The sequence below is a fragment of the Periplaneta americana genome, chromosome 15 (assembly GCF_040183065.1).
Source record: "Periplaneta americana isolate PAMFEO1 chromosome 15, P.americana_PAMFEO1_priV1, whole genome shotgun sequence".
Lineage (NCBI taxonomy): Eukaryota > Metazoa > Arthropoda > Insecta > Blattodea > Blattidae > Periplaneta > Periplaneta americana.
Genome location: NC_091131.1, coordinates 51,996,117 through 52,014,078, shown reverse-complemented (window position 1 = coordinate 52,014,078; position 17,962 = coordinate 51,996,117). Strand labels below are relative to the sequence as shown.

The window sequence follows — 17,962 nt, the reverse complement described above, 5'->3', positions numbered from 1 at the left end:
ACATATTATATCATCACCCAAACAAGTACAAGGCCCATTACGATCTCAGTGAGTCATTCTCGCTCGGTTCACCTTTTTTTTTAGGATCTAAAGATCTCTTCCCTTGGGGATGACATGACTTTTGGAAGTCTATTATGATTCATTTGTTGGACATGGTTTTTCCATTGCAGCTGGTACTTGTTACATCTATTATAAAGAAATTAAAATAACTATATTGAATAAAGATTTATCAGTTTACCCACAATCACATTCTTACAGATTCCTTTAATTTCTTATTTTCTTTTAGGCTATTAGACTGTTCATAATGGCAAAGAATCGAGCCATCTTTAAAAGGCTCCCACTCTCTGTCCTGCTTAAATCTTAACCATAAGCTGGCTACCAATACTTCAAATACACTGTGTGGTGCCAACCAGCAAATACACCCTAAAATTTATGTCGTTTCTGACTGGAAGTATAATTTTACTCTGATAATAATAAAATTATTAATTTCTATGACATGATCATTTTTGGGGCTGTACTGTCTATCTTGTTCCATTTGGCACTTTATTTTATTGAAGAATAAATTTTAAGAGGAACAAAATCCATGTAACAGTTCAGGGGGCTGAAAAACAATGCCTTTTGCATATGACATGTCAAATATCACTCTGTTTTGTTATTGCTTATGACTAGTTTGGATTCCATTATATCAGCTTTCTAGCATGCTGGTATAGCTCGCTGATCTTCTTTGTGGCCTTATGTTCCGAATCAAGTTTTCTGCAGTGTAGCAGATGTTCTTTGTCCAATTTGGGTGTTAGGTTTTTAGCATATTATACATTCTTTTGATTCTAAAGGTTGGTTGTGAGACAGTCATGGCCATTATTAAGGTGGAATAGAGCTACAGATTCTCTTCCGGATTCTTATCTGTTCCCAAGTGGAGTCAATATCTTTCCAAACAGTTTTGTTCACTGTGTTTTTTTTTGGAGTTGTCCTAGATACAGTAGTTTTTTTAAGGGGACACGTATGATTTTTGAAACTTTTACAATTTTCATCTAAAATTTGTGAAATTTAAACTATATAAACAGGTCTACAATACTATCATCTATACAAAATTTGGTGCCATTAGAGCTTATACTTCGTAAATTATTTTTTTTAATATATTTTGTACTGAGGTCACTAAAATGCCTCCTTGCATCAAAGTTTTCAAAATTTTTAGTTCATATTTGCTCAAAAGTTTGAAAATAGTCATGGGAATAAAATTAATTAGCTTTTTGGGCTCAGTCTAAATAGAGTCACAATAAATATTTGAATTTCATGAATTCATCATTACAGAATATTTTAATCTAAGTGCAATATAAATATGTCCCAAAGGAAGTTAATATTTCATACAAATACTAATTAAATTTAATTGATTAACATTTAATTACCCTCTGATTGAGTTTCTGGCTGATATGTACATGTATTACCAGGCAGTACATCTCACTTGACGATATGTGTCAAAGGAAGAACAATTGTTTGTATGCATCTGAAGTCTAACTAGTGTAATATGTAGCTAGTCAGTGATGTATGCAATGGAGGGGAGAAGGAACTGGCCACCCTACCTCATTATCTCCTGGCCTAGTTGCCTCATAAGTGATGCCTTCTTGGTATCACTTGAGGTTCAGACTTGTCTTCAGACAGTTGACTAAACAACATTTAATTGACCTCTGTGACAAGTTTCAAACCAATCTGACAATAACCATTGTGCAAGGAGCATTTTTTATTCAATAAATTGCTTAAAATTTTAAAGTCGAGAAAACACCATTAAAAAAAACATTTATCTCAAGTCATTCACGCAGTGTATGTTTGGCAACGATCCTAAAAACAAAACAAAAAATGGATTGTCTTAATTTTTCAGCATTATTTCACCATAGTGTCCCTGTAATATTCTTTTTAGCATTGTCTTTCAAATGAGACAGTTTTTCATTATTTCCATGAATATTTCGAAATAGACTTTTTAGTGGTATCACAGAAATTGATTCCACTTCATGTGATGAGAAAGTATATTTTAAAAACATGTACGAATTTAATAACTACATTTTAAGAAACAGGAGAATAAAGAATACGTTGGTTTCCAGTGGATATTGTTACCAAGATGGTCCTACACTTTTGTTAATCCAACAATGTCAAATTCTATTCCTGAGATAGCAACACAATTAAATTTTATGTGGAAAGAAACCACGAAATTTTGTCTAGAGCCCTATCTTTTATGTGTCAAATCTATAACACAGAATCTCGGCAATTATTTCCTTCCATAGGAAATCATACAAAGAATTTTTATCCCTAATAAATCCATCACTTTCGGCCAAATTTCTCTCAAATCTCGTCTCTAATGACATGATAAATAATAGTAAAGGAAAATTCACATGAGAAAATGAAAATGCATGAGTCTTGTTTAAATTTCTTTATTACTCTTTTGCACTAACAGTTCTCTCATTATATACATATACAAGTTACATTCTGGTGGTGACAAGAAAAGAAATATATATTGTACAACCCACTTGCAATATCCACTATTGGCACCCAGCATACAATAACAATTATTTTGCATTCATACAAACTCACAGACATCCAACGTGCAAGTTCAATGAACAATGACTACAAGTGGATCGTACACTATTGGAATCACAGTAATGCATCTAAATGTGGCACTAGCAACAAGAATGAATATGTTTAGATTTTCCCTTGGTTCTTGGAAACCTTTTTCTCGTCATCCAGGTTGTCTACCACTTTACGAACAATCCTCTGTCCCTCTGTTGCCTGGGCTTTTGCCTTGCTACCGCCACCATTATCTTGTGCTGCTGTCCTAGTGAAGGGTTCTTGCTTTGCAGCTGGTTTCTCCTGGGTGCTCTTGCTGCCTTGGCTGGCCTTGCTGACTTGTTTGCCAAGTGCTGCGCGTAGCAAATCAAGAAGTTCCTGTGACTCTGCGATGCATTGCCTACTTCCTGTGAATCAGAAAATGATAATGAAAATTTAACCAAGATAAAAATCACAGTTGTAATAATTATAACACAATACTGAAAATATTGATAAAGTGTTAACAGTAATGAACCTAATACTGCTAACAGCAGCAGTAATAGTAGTAGTAAAATAACAATGGTTAAATTCTAATGGTTAACTACACGTTTACACAGTTCTCTATTTATCAAGTAATCATCATAAATTTTTCGTACTGTAAGGATTCTAATCCTCTGTAAAGGGCATTCTTAATCTTGACAAGGAATCCTCCATCGTTGCTTTGTTGCGCTTGAGCTTCTTGGGACCCGGCCATCGGGCCTTGTTGCTTGGTCCCTGCACAAACAAAAAGAAATAACAAAAAAAGTAGTCTCTTCTGGTCTTTTGTTTCAAAAACAAAATTAAAACAATTTGTCCAAATAGAGGATAATCAATTATTAATCCAACCTGCAATTTCAATGCATTAAAGCTTTGTATAGACCAGAGAAGTATCTCATGAAAATACTGTAATGCAGGGACACTAGTAAACTCAAGCGAAACAATTCTCAACACAATATGCAACATTTAGTGTGAGCGCAAGAGCAGATGGTGCGGAAGTAATATTCAAGTGACTCTTATAGTACAATTAAAATTACTTTAGGATCAACATTATCATGTTCACCATCACCTCCTTTCAAGGTTTGAGTTAACTGATGTGTTCCATCTCTACTGAGGATTGTATAAATCTATATTAGGCATTTACTAATAGTGGAGCCTCTTGGTTGTGTGTTCAATATTGCACAAGGCTATCACTTAAGACAACAGAGGTCAAATACAAGACTAAGACCAGTCCCTGAAAAGGAATAAATATATACTGCATTTCGTTACCTACTGGGAATCAAATCCAGATCTGCTGAATTTGTAGCCTGGGTACCACTTCAGTAACAGTGAATGGATTAAAATTTTATAAACTGTTTAAATTTTTTTGACATTCTTTTCTTTAACTAGACATTCCGATATAACACAGCAACACTGGAGCCAAAAAATGTTAAAAGTAAAGATTCTAAAAAAAAAAAAAAAAAAAAAAAAAAAAATCTGTAGTTAAAACCATTTCAATAAAAGAATATTGAAAACAAAACCAAAACAATAAATCCCTAATGGGACTATACATGGATTACATTGGTAAGGTCAAATACAAATTATTGATTGTAAGATGGATTCTTCTGAAGAAATGATAAAAACAGGGCAACTGAAGTACTTAAAGAAAACCTGTCTCACAACCTATCTCAGAGCATCTGTCAGGAATTAAACCTGCTCTATAATTACTTTCATTTAGGTGTTTTTGGCTACTTTCACTGGAGAATACATGGATTAAGACATGTCAGCTTTACTGCTCTCTGAAACAAATCCATGCCTGAAGATTTTGATCATCAGTAACTTCACAGTTTGGACCATTTGATCTGTTCTGTCGCTAGTAAGACTTCTCATCTCAGCATAATGATATTACCCATCAAATTTATTATTCTCGGCTGGCCTTGAATATGTGAACTTTGGATCTAATAGTATGATAAAACAATATCTCACATACAGCATTTCACACGAACTTAAGACAATGAAGAGAGTCCTAAAGAAAGCTCCTACAAATGACACCACTATAGCTTCTCTTTTTAATATTCTCTTCCTGTCCTAGAGTACTTCCATAAAGTAGACTGAAAACTTCAAAATTTGCTGCATTCATTTATGCTAAACTTATTGTCAATGGCGCAGTGTCCAGAGTACAGTTTATACATAAAGGGGCAGACAGTGGGCTGTGTAAGGATTGTCCGCAGCTTGAGTGGTTAGTTGATCTGCTCCATGTGTCTTAGTGGTGTTCTTTCCTGTTCATGACCCGAGCATTCCAGCAGAATGTGAAGAATTGTTTCTTCACTTACACTACATTTCTTTACATAGGTTAAATCCGTGCAGACAAATGATCAATCCTAGCTGTGGAGGCAAAGGTCTGCAGATGTGGCTGATTCAGATAATTTTTAATGTCATTAGGCTCTTTAAGCATTAATTTGTTTCAGATATTTGCAAGTTTTACAACTATTTAAAACTGTTTTTTCAACAAAAAACTCTTAATTGATTAAGTTTGGATTTCTATACTGAAATTCACCATTTAGAGGCAAAGTAAGCATAGACCAATCACGGCTCTAAGAATTCACATTAAAAAATTGCACACTTTAAAAACGATTCAATAGTAAAAGTGTTATATTATACTCTATCTATACACTATTGTACACTTCACTATATTAGCTATAATAATTCTGAACTAACACATTAACTATCTAAAATGTCAAGCTCCAGGTTTTTGGAAAAGTTAGTATTCACTGTTCATAAATGGTTGTTCAAGCACAATATCTAATCGTTCTACATAGAAGAAAAGCAAGTGAAGTGCAAAATATACACTTAGAGCAGCAAATTAACTAACAAAAATAAATGTTAACAGTTACTTTTAATGTACTGATTTCCTTGTTTCCACCTGTAATCTTAAAAATTGTATACTGATTTCCTTGTAATCTTAATCTTAAAAATTGTAGTCAAAACAATTCTAGTAATATTGGTTATCAGTTACCCACTGGTGGTATTGCCTAGCGAGGAAACAGCCACCATCAGTCTGGCTCTGCCTATCTATCACCAATGTTATACCGTACCATACTTACCTTGTCCTCAAATACTGTCTGCTTCAGGATAGCATAGGTTTATGAAGTAAATGCTGCGAGGATATGTAGTGTCCTTTGGGATAGAGTACATCTCTTGAACTTTTGGCCTTTGGTTCCATTTTCAAGCCCAAAATGTAGGCTTTCAGAACAGCAGCATTTGTCATTTGCCCCAGTAGATAGAAGATTGTGCTATGTTGTATTTATATGCACAATGATCACCCTATCAGTAGTATGCCCCTTCTCCACTAGCAAGCGATGTAGTAGAATGTAATAGTTCTTGATGTTACAAGAACCAAATATTCATATGCTATTATCTTTGTGATGGTGTTGATTTAGTATAGAGATATGGGTTATATCCACGGCTTTAAAAATTTTATGGTGGCTCACCAGTCATGCAAAAATTTCACTAGACAGCATGGTCGAACTACAGAAGCATAATAAAAAAAATCAAACATTTTTTTATAATCGTGAAGTAAAAAATTTCATTTGTCATAGACGAGCGAGCAGATGAGTGCTTTTCAAGCCCTAGATAGCCTATATCAATCTAGAATGACCCAAGGAACATGCCCCTGCAATGTTGCACATTAACACTTTCACTCCCACACTTTCACAGAGCTTTTTCTAGTATAGCTCATCTTTCAACATGATGCTAAATGATTATGGTCATCTATTATCATTTAGGTTATGCAGCATGTCACTCTTGACTATGGTCATTTTTGGTAGTGTTAACTTATAAACATTCTGTATAATAAAATATTTAAAATTATTTTTCATTTACCACAGGTGGTTGGAAATGAAACATGGATTAACTACAAACGTGACATTTGTGCAATATAAAGACATAAATAGCATAAATATGGTGAATAATTAAAATTCTGCAAGCTTAGTGTGCATTTAAGGCTTGTGTATACTATGCAAGACTACACAATTAATATGCCATTTCCTACGAAGTTCCTTACTTCATGCGGTATCATAAAGAGTGAACAACTGAAAGAAGTTTTGTTTCCTACTACACTTCAGTGTTGAGGGGAAGGGGAACACGAATTGCTTTATTTGTGACAGTGTGTAAACAAGTGACAACTAAAAATAATATGCAAAAGAATCCTTTCCTCCCTTATCTCTGTCAAAACTGCTATTTTATTCTCCTTAGTACCTTAGAAAGGAGTCATGCAAAACGATTATGAATCTGTTGAATTTAGCAGTTCCTATAGTAATTTAAATTTTAAACCAATGATATAATCGATCAATCACATCAAAGTCCAATGTCGCTAATATAGCAAAATTTGAGACTTTTGAATGTTTCTTGCAATATTTTTCATTGTTAAAATACAGTGTAGCAAGATTAGGGTAAATCATAAATATATCCATTAACAGTGGTAAAAAAATGGCAACTTTAGCTTTGCTCCTTAGCGATTTTTTGTAAACTGTCATTGGCGACAATGCATAATGCACAATTTCGTTTTGAAATTTCTTTAGCTGATATTGTAAAGCTTGCCAAACTTTAAAAATTAATACGATTGCACTGTGTAACAGTGTTTACAAGCATTTGCAATCTTTTACCTGTGATTTGTAAATTGTTAATTTGCAATTTGTTAACTTTGTTAAATGGTTTTGGTCTGAAGGTGTTAACACTTTTAATAATATTATATTAAATATGATAAACATACCATCTTTCTTGTAAGTAATTCCATGAATGATGCCTGGTGTGTCATCTTCTAATTCTGCATAGGCCTGGATCAAAGCCCTCTGCTTTTCATTCAGTGCTCTTGGAATTCTAATTTTGAGATTTACATAATGGTCTCCATAGCCAAATGAATTGATTTTCTTCATTCCTTTACCACTGAGTCTTATTCGTGTGTGTGATGACGTGCCAGGTGTAATCTGAAACAAATGCAATGTCACTGGATTTACTTTGGAACAGAGTCCGTAATTTCGTGGATCAGCAGCTCTAAGATAATCTCTAAAGAGCAACAGATCTCGCAATAAGGTAATTTTTCGTGAAACGATTTATGTTCTCTAATGTGTCATTTAGGATTATGCAACACTGCAGAAAAGATAGATTTACAGTAGTGACATTTACAATTCTGAAAGATGTTATGTTATGTATCTAATGCTCTTGATTTAACAATGAAGGCATTCTCCTTCGTCCTTCCCAAAAATTCTGAAAAATTATTCATTTATTTCTTGCACACAGGTTATAGAAGCTATTAGAAGAGTCTACCCTGAATCTGATTACCTTTATTACACAATCATAGCAATGATTGTCAGACTCTATCTGTTGAATTTGATCAAAAGCAGCAAATCAAATATCTGTACTTCTTTGGTGTCAATTGGGGTGGCATACACGACACTCTTCACATGCTCCCAAAGAAAAAAATCTAGGGATGTTAAGTTGTGTGATCGTGCTGGCCATGCAACAGGTCCAGGTCTCCCTATCCACTGCTCCCCATAGGTGTTGTTCAGATGTGCTCATACAACCAGGCTGACGTGTGGCAGAACACTATTATGCCGGAACCACCAAGTCCCTGCATACTGTGAGGAGTACATCCTTCATGAGCAGCAGAAGCATGTTCAAAAATGATCTGAAGAAAAATTGCTCCATTCAAATGGGGTGGCAAAATGCAAGTCCCAGCAAATGATCTTCAATAATTCCAACTCAGATGTTTATGGTAAACCTTTGCTGGTGACAGACCTGAATGTTTAATATCGCAGTATGCAGGAAGAGTCTGACAATCACTGGAGATTCTTCCCTGAGCATATTTTTTTATTTTATTGGGTTATTTTACGACGATGTATCAACATCTAGGTTATTTAGCATCTGAATGATATGAAGGTGATAATGCCGGTGAAATGAGTCCGGGGTCCAGCACCGAAAGTTACCCAGCATTTGCTCGTATTGGGTTGAGGGAAAACTCCGGGAAAAACCTCAACCAGATAACTCTTCCCGACCGGGATTCGAACCCAGGCCACCTGGTTTCGCAGCCAGACGCGCTGACCGTTACTCCACAGGTGTGGACCTGAGCATATTATCTCCCTATTTTTTCACACTGCTTGTCATTCATGTTCATTCAATTTAACAGCTCCTGATTTTTTCTTATGATGATATATGAAAAATACTGTATTCTCTTATAGAGTAACACTGAAGAGTTGAAGAACAAAATTAGGTGTGAAGTTCGCAACAATAGTTGAGAGTTATAGGCGAGTTTCTGTGAGTGACTGCAGCAGTATATTACAACTGGGGAAACTAAAATATTACTTCAAATGTATAGATAAAGGAAATTCTAAAATTTAAATAAATTGCTCAGTTGTTCAAATACAGATTTGATTCACCTTAAAAGATTTTATTTAATTTTTTAAGTAGTTAGCTTAAAATGCCCCATTTTGTGCATATACACAAATACTAACTTTTATTATAGCATGGACTGCTCACCCAAAATTGCCTTTCTTGGAACAAACTCTCATTGGAAAGTCAGAAAAGCAAAAGCACATGAATGTTGGATAAATCAACGAAGTTATATCTTGCAGTGAGGTAGGGTTGCTATAAAAACGCAAAGATAAAGGTTGGTTCTGACCTGTACATCTTCTATAACCACCACCTCTCCATTATACAAACAGTTTGTACCTGTATTGTTTGATCTTCATAGATTCCTCTGACTCTGATTGTTCCACCTAAAACTGCTTGTGATAATGAGATTTCTGCATCTGTGTGGATGTCGGCACCATCACGACGGAAGTAATCTGACTTCTCCACCCTGAATGTGATAAACACTTCTTTCCTTCCAACTGGCATGCGGACAGTCTGACCATCTTCCACACCTTGAACATCACAAGTAGGTAACTACAACATTATATACCAAATTCTTACATAAAATTTATTTCACTCACAGTTCATTTCCAGAAACACTACCTTACGTTGGTATATTTTGTAATTGTATACATTTGTGTACTGTAACTGTTATATTAGTTTATCATTTCGTAGGTAACCAATATATTTCATAGGGCTCTTATATGATCAACAGGACATGGATTAGGTATTTGACAACCCAAAAATGTTTCAAAATTATCATTAACATGACACTACAGTCTACACAAAAAGACTTTAATAGTAAGAAAAATTATTTAAAAACATGTTTATTAATTTAAATTATTGTTACAATGTTCAACAAGCTTATTCTTTGCCACTTCCATTTCACACAGCTTACAAGATTTGGTACAAAACAAACTTTCCCTACTGAAAATTTTTCAGCAACCGAATGCCAATGTTTGTTCCTCTGTCAGTGTTAACAATGTAGCTATGTTCTGCTACTTTTATTTTCAAAGACAACTCCCTAGTACCCATTACTGCTAGAGACTGAGTTGATCCCAAAGACACAGAGCAACCAGAAGAATTATGTCAATTGGAAAAATCTATGAAATTAATATTTGTTTCAATCTTTACAATGCAAATTAACCGTCGAAAATGTCGTTCATTTAACATTATTGGGAATAGGATGGGTATTTTCCGGGCTAGAGGGCCGTGGTCTGTCGGTGTTACAACCAAACGTTTCGTCCACTACTCCGGTGGACATCTTCATTGGCGTGGTCCACTGGAGTAGTGGACGAAACGTTTGGTTGTAACACCGACAGACCACGGCCCTCTAGCCCGGAAAATACGCATCCTATCAACGCCGGCCATGAAAGCCTACATTCTAAGATTATTGGGAATGTCGATACAAACAATTTTTTGCTGTTAAATAAAATTAAGTAAGGAAATTAATTATACCATAAGTGTTAATGAAATGCAGACTTACATCTAAAACTTTAAAAACAAAATATACACCCAAACTTGATGAAACCGACAAATGATTTATAAATTATGCATTTTTATAATGCGAGAACATATGGAGATGAGCAACTTTTCTGACTCAGGAAAAAACATGACATATCAAAATCTGGGTTCTGACGTTGATAATTTTCAAAATATTATTATTTAAATCGAAGTATTGTCAAATAATATTGAACATTTTAAATGCACATACAAATACACCTACTGTTTGCCAACATATTGAGAGATTGAAGATATTTCTGGCGATATTTTTTTTATCATACTAACAGAAATTTATTGATATGAACAATGAGTATTCTTCACTTTTTCTAATATATGAACATTCCTTCTGCCATACCAAACTGCCTAAAAAACAAAGACTACTGTACAAATTTAAATTTCTTGATACAAAGTTGCAACAGTACCAAAGACTCAGTTCGGTAATACATGATATTATGAGAAAAATTATGATAATAGGACTAGGCCTATATAATTTGGTCTTAAGTTCATACTGTATAATATTGCCTATATAATTTGGTCTTAAGTTCATACTGTATAAATGGTTGTTTAATATTTCTGTAGAACCTTTCAAAGCAGGAAGGACTATATCTAAACACATTTAATTTGGAATGGCGAAATTTTTACTGAAATTTAAAAACTGTCTTGGAATGGTGCCATGGCTTCCAATCATCAACCCAATGATGGAGAAGTTGTCAATGTTATATTTTTGTTGGAAGTATGGTATCGTTGGTTCATGTATGTTTTTTTTTTCTCTCGAAGTCAACTGTTAAACTCCATGCATGATCAAAAGTGCTATAGCCACTGTTCACTGACTTATTTGACCATAACTCAGCTCACTCTTCCAGATTACAGCTGTAAGCTCGAAGTGCATGACACACTTACCTGCAGGCACTGGTACTGTAACCTTCTTCCTTTGTACAGTGCTACCTTTCCCCTCACATTCTGCGCATGGAAACTTGATGTACATTCGGGTTCCTTGACAGTACCGGCAGGTTGATCGCATGACAAATGGACCTGATGAAAATCAAGAGACAAAGAATTTAATAAATTATAGTATGTAACAAGAAAAAACCAAAGATTCTGAATGAAATGAACTGCGCAAATAAATTGCAATTAATAAGATACTGGCATGTAATCTATGAATGCAATTCATTATAAATTGGAAGTTATCAATTGTTTGGTATCATAAATCTCTCGACAAGTGTATTCCAGCAGAGCCAACAACAAATTAATATTGACAGTGAATTAACAAATGGTTCTCTAGTAAACCACTGAATAAATTTTACGAAATACACCCAAGCTCTCAAATCAATTTCTATATAGGAATGTCACCTCGTTCCAAGAAAGTTCACACAGGTAATGGGGGGGGGGGGTTTAACACTAATCTACAACACAACTCATTAAATTAATTCAAACCTATTATTTATTCTGTATTACATTCTGCGCCCATAACTGATATTAGGATAATTAAATAATAGTACTGATTAAATTTCCAACTTCTTTACCATGTTAATATTTAGGATTTACCTTGCTTGACTAGTTTCAAATAAACAAATGTTATTTTTTATTTAACGACGCTCACAACTACAGAGATTATATCAGCATCACCGGATGTGCCGGAATTTTGTCCCACAGGAGTTCTTTTACATGCCAGTAAATCTATTGACATAAGCCTGTCGCATTTAAGCACACTCAAATGCCACCGACCTGGCCCAGGATCGAACCCGCAACTTTGGGCATAGAAGGCCAGACTAGTTTCGAAGTCTTGTGCTTCACTGTCCTTTGTCCAAAATCTAGTGGAGGTCCCATGCTATCTTCTGGTTTCTGTTGTGGTGGGGTGTGTTCATGATTTTGTCGAAAAGGTTGTGTGTTTTGAACAGGAAACCAGAAGACAGTGCAGGATCTCCATTAGGCTTTAGACAATGAAGTACAAGACTTCGAAACTAGTCAAGCAAGGTAAATACTAAATATTAACACTGTAAAGAAGTTGGAAATTCAATCAGTGATATATAAGTGTTAAATGTGTATATAGAATGCATTTATTTAATACACGTAATACTAAAAATGAAAGAAAGTAGGTTACACAGAAATATGTTATAATATTCTCAATCATCACAGAAATATGTTATATTCTCAATCATATACCAAAAAGATTGAGGACGACCAAGAAGACAGCTACATTACCGACAAATTATATTTTCTTGAATAAAGAGAAAGTTCATTATTACCTGCAAAAACAAAAGTAAGAGAAAGGGGCAGAGGAGGAGAAGAAAAAGAAAATCAAAAGTAGTAGGATGAGAAAAGAAAGACAAATGAGAGAAAAGCAAGCAGAATTAGAGGAGGTAAGTGGTGAAAGAAGATAACGAAAATGAAGAGTAGGGGAAAAAAAAATAAACAAGTTATGAAAAGGGTGAAAGAAAGGAAAGGAGTATATGACACAAACAAAAAGACAGGGAACAGTGTTACCTGTGCTGATTGTTTCCATGCCAGTGCCATTACAATATGAGCACTTCACAGCCTTTGTACCAGGCTCAGCACGAGTACCATTGCACTTCGGGCATGTGTCCACAACATTCACGTTGATATCTTTGTTGACACCAGCTGCTGCTTGTGTGAAAGTTAGGTTCATTATTACCTGCAAAATCAAATTGCACAAACTTTTCAAATCAGCCATCAGTGAGTGCAGTGAGATGAGTAACAACTACCAAATTCTACAGAACATCACTGATTTAATTATAAACATTACTACCTCCTGTGCTGCGCCAAATCCAAAACTAGATTCTGCAAAGTCTTCAAATTCGCTTCCAAATCCAGTAGTTCTGAATCCAGCATCACCAAAAATTTTGCGAAAGAGTTCTTCAGGATCGATGGAAGATCTGAACTGCCAGCCTTGGCTAAACCTTTGTCCTTCTGCCCCTCCCATTCCTCCAGTGCCCATGCCCATCTGCTCTGACGTTGTACCCCAAGCATCATACTGCTTTCGCTTGCTGTCGTCACTCAGAACCTGGCAATCAAACACATAAATATTAGAAAACGGGTGCGCTTCTGTACAGGGCAGTGGCATTTTCTCTAAGGTTAGAGCCCAGTTTAGGTGTGTGTATTAATTAATCCAAACTTAAGGGCTAGAAAATATTGAGAATAGGACGCATGTTTATAGGACATTTTTTTCGATTAATACACACACACCTAAACTGGGCTCTAACCTTAGAGAAATGCCACTGTCCCTTGTACAGAAGCGCGCCTCAGATAGAGCCATTTTTTAACAAAGCTTCAAATTTTTTATCCTAAGCGCTAGGATCGCGCAATGGCTCTAGTCGCGTTATACGTATTCTATATTTTTACCGTGTACTATTAAAACAATTACCTCATAGGCCTCCGACACTTCTTGAAACTTCACGCCGGCATTGGGGTCTCCTTTGTTTGTATCTGGATGATACTTTTTGGCCAACTGATAGTAAGCCTTTTTTATTTCTTTCGCCGAGGCATTTCGTGACACACCTAATATTTCATAGTAGTCTCTCTTCTTTTGTTCTAATGTGGATGATAAATGGATGTATCGATGACAAGTTAGGGGTGCTGCTGTTGAAATGCCTATATAACATGAACAAATTTACACGAGATTACAACTCTTGCATTGAAGCACGGCCTACTTGATGAAAGGCCACCACACTGAATGTGGCAATGCCGCTACAATGCATTTGTGGGGGCCGACATCTGTCACATAATAGTCTGCTTGAATGTAAAATGTTTCTAAATTCTATCATGAAATAAAAGTAGATTCTCAAACTTTGTTAGATATGTATTCATAAAACATTAACCATGTTGTATCAGTTAGCAAATTAAAGACGATTCCAGCATATAGCCTACTTAATATCTCACAATTAAGGAAATAATTCAGTTTTTAACGCCATGTAGGCACGATAATACGTTTCATTATTATTGTCCGAAATAATTTTGTTATGAGCTTTACAAACAATGATAATAATAATAATAATAATAATAATAATAATAATAATAATAATAATAATACAAAATTGAGGTAACACAAGTCATTTTCTTGCGGGTCTGAAGACTGAACTTAAAACATAACATTATTTAATTAAAAAAGGCATTATCCGTAATTGTTACATTTTTATTTAATAGGGTTCGGAAACTCATTCCATCAAGAACTGATGGAAAAACTATTTTGGGCTACTACTAAAATGTACATAGGCCAAATAGAAATTAATGGGACGAAATTCAAATAGAATCTGCTGAGTCATTTATATTCGAACTCACACTTTCTAAAGTCGAAACTGCAATAAAAAACCTGAAAAAGTACTAGTCTTCAGCTATAGATCAAATGCCGGCAGAATTAATACAAGAGGACGGTAGCACATTATCTAGCGAAATTTATATGCTTGTATCAACTATTTTGGAAAAAGACATTGTACCAGAATAATGAAAGGAGTCCATAATTGTACCTATCTTTATAAAAGGGGAAAAGACATTCTGCAGTAACTTTCGAGGAATTTCACTTTTGTTTACTTCATACAAAATTTTGTCCACTATTCTTTAGAGAAGATTAACTCCTTACTTAGATTAAATTAATGGGGATCATCAGTGCGGTTTTATGCGTAATATGTCGACTATAATTGACCAGATTTTTTGTATTCGACAGATACTGGAGAAAAAATGGGAGTATAAGGGTAAAGTACATCAGTTATTCATAGATTTCAAAAAGGCATATGACTCGGTTAAGAGAGAAGTGTTATATAATATTCTTATTGAATTTGGTATTCCAAAGAAACTAGTTTGATTAATTAAAATGTGTCTCAGTGAAACGTACAGCAGAGTCCATATAGGCCAGTTTCTGTCGGATGCTTTTCGAATTCACTGTGGGCTAAAGCAAGGAGATGCACTATCACCTTTACGTTTTAACTTTGCTCCAGATTATGTCATTAAAAAAGTCCAGGATAACAGAGAGGGTTTAGAATTGAACTGGTTACATAAACTGCTTCCTTATGCGGATGACGTGAATATGTTAGGAGAAAATTTACAAACTATTAGAGAAAACACGGACATTTTACTTGAAGCAAGTTTTTTTTAGGTTATTTTACGACGCTGTATCAACATCTCAGGTTATGTAGCGTCTGAATGCGATGAAGGTGATAATGACGGTGAAATGAGTCCGGGGTCCAGCACCGAAAGTTACCCAGCATTTGCTCGTATTGGGTTGAGGGAAAACCCCGGAAAAAACCTCAATCAGATAACTTGCCCCGACCGGGATTCGAACCTTGAAGCAAGTAAAGAGATAGATTTGGAAGTAAATCCCGAAAAGACAAAGTATATGATTATGTCTCGTGACCAGATATTATACGAAATGAAAATATAAAAATTGGAAATTTATCCCTCGAAGAGGTGGAAAAATTCAAATATCTTGGAGCAGCAGTAACAATTATAAATGACATTCGGGAGGAAATTAAATGCAGAATAAATATGGGAAATGCCTAATATTATTCGGTTGATTGAGAGGCTTTTGTAATCAGTATGTTCTCAAAAATCTGAAAGTTAGAATTTATACCGGTTTTTACCAGTTGTTCTGTATGGTTGTGAAACTTGGACTCTCATTTTGAGAGAGGAACAGAGATTAAGGGTATTTGAGAATAAGGTGCTTAGAAAATTATTTGAGGATAATAGAGATGAAGTTACAAGAAAATGGAGAAAGTTACACAATATAGAACTGTACGCATTGTATTCTTCATATTCGTATTAGGAATATTAAATTCATACGTTTGAGATGGGCAGGGCATGTAGTACGTATGGACGAATCCAGAAATGCATATAGAGTATTAATTGGGATGCCGGAGGGAGAAAGACTTTGGGGAGGCCGAGACATAGAGGGGAGGATAATATAAAATGTATTTGGGGAAGGTGGGATATGATGGTAGAGACTGGATTAATCTTGCACAAGATAGGGACCGATGGCGGGCTTATGTGAGGGCGGCAATGAACCTCCGGGTTCCTTAAGAGCCATTTGTAAGTAAGTAAGTAAGAAAGTAAGGGTTCTGCAATATATCATGGAATACTACAGAATATTTCAAATTTTCCCTCTTTGCTAGAGCAGCTAGTACTTGCAAGATCATTTTAAATTTTGCAGTACGCCTAATTGTTGAGTAGTAGGCTACGACAGATATTATTTGTTTACAAATATCGAACACTGGTTTGCCACAAGGGCAGACATCTGAAACTAATGTACTAAGATTTTCATCCTCATGTGATCCTTGCTCCACCAATTTAAACTACACCTACCTTTCGTTAAAATATCAACATGTCTGAAATGACAAAGAATTATGTATGTGAAATTATCTCTACATACATAGCTACTTCAGGTAAAGATTAATATTACTGATGACAGTGATATCTTCTTTAAGCAGTCTTCCAATCTGCCACAAATCTGAGCCCCCATGTAACGTTGCCCCAATTACAACGCGGTGGCCTTCCAATCAAGTAGGCCGTGGCATTGAAGTAGTTGTCTCTAGATGATACCCTTCCATTCCAGCAGAACAAATTAGGCCTATTACCATAAGCTAGTTTTCAGAGTTAAACATGAGTTTGGAATCGTAACTTCTCTGCTTTCCAGAAATGAAAAAAATAAACTTCTTAGGATACTGTTCATGGGCAAATTAATTTGGACAATTAGTAATGTCGAAGTCATGAATTCTTAATAAGCAATTCTTTACTATAGGCCTACCTCTTAACATGAAGACTGTAACTCTGAATTATGGTAAATTTATAGGGCTAGTTCAAGTCTTGACAGTTCAGTTCCATTATCAATATTGGGAAAATTTCAGTATACGGATTCCTCACTGACAGTTATATCTTGAAATACTAAAGGGTGCAGATTTGTCTGCGTTTGTCGAATGCGCATCATTATGCTTACGAAAAGGCACTTTTCAGTGCCAATAATTTATTTTGTCTGCACAAGGTTAGAATTTTGAAGTAAGAGGGAAAGGAAGGAATTCGTGTTCTGAAATTTATCCAACAAAAATCACAAAAACATACCAATAATAGAAAGACAAGTCGGATTCCCGACAAGTCATATACTACAGTTACGGTGAAATAAAAACTAGATTGGGAAAATGAAATTTTCACTACTTATCCAAAACTTACGTTGAGCAGCTATACCCTTCAAGATTTCAGCATTTGTTGAACTGTACACTTTTCCACAGCCTATACATTTGTGAAAATACCGACATGGATATTTTTTTACAGATCGCAATACAACTAAATTAACATTTCTACTACCAAAAATACCGACTAGACCCCTCGTGGTGGCCATGTTTGAGACAAATTTGTTTCATTGAATAAAAAAATTCATTGTCGATTTGATTACATCATTCTCCGCTCCGAGCCACTCTGAACTGCTCAAGGTATTTCTCAGGGAAATTATGACTTAACAGGGAAAGTTTTGTTCGATACTTGGCTATTGGATAACCTGTAGATT

General features: G+C 35.1%; 1 protein-coding gene across 2 annotated transcripts; it reads right to left on the bottom strand.

The window, feature by feature from the left end:
• Nucleotides 1-2,404: 2,404 nt before the first annotated feature.
• Nucleotides 2,405-17,867, bottom strand: LOC138714921 (protein tumorous imaginal discs, mitochondrial-like). Of its 2 annotated transcripts, XM_069847207.1 has the most exons (9): nt 17,629-17,867; nt 13,841-14,067; nt 13,226-13,480; nt 12,943-13,111; nt 11,359-11,490; nt 9,274-9,467; nt 7,319-7,532; nt 3,189-3,306; nt 2,821-2,960 (listed from the first exon to the last, which is right to left on the bottom strand). In XM_069847207.1, the coding sequence occupies exons 1-9, from the start codon at nt 17,795-17,797 to the stop codon at nt 2,954-2,956; spliced, it is 1,485 nt and encodes a 494-aa protein (XP_069703308.1). In that variant the 5' UTR covers nt 17,798-17,867; the 3' UTR covers nt 2,821-2,953. The 2 variants fall into 2 exon arrangements, with proteins under 2 accessions (XP_069703307.1, XP_069703308.1); XM_069847206.1 differs by lacking the exon at nt 3,189-3,306 and having other exon boundaries at nt 2,405-2,960.
• Nucleotides 17,868-17,962: the final 95 nt, after the last annotated feature.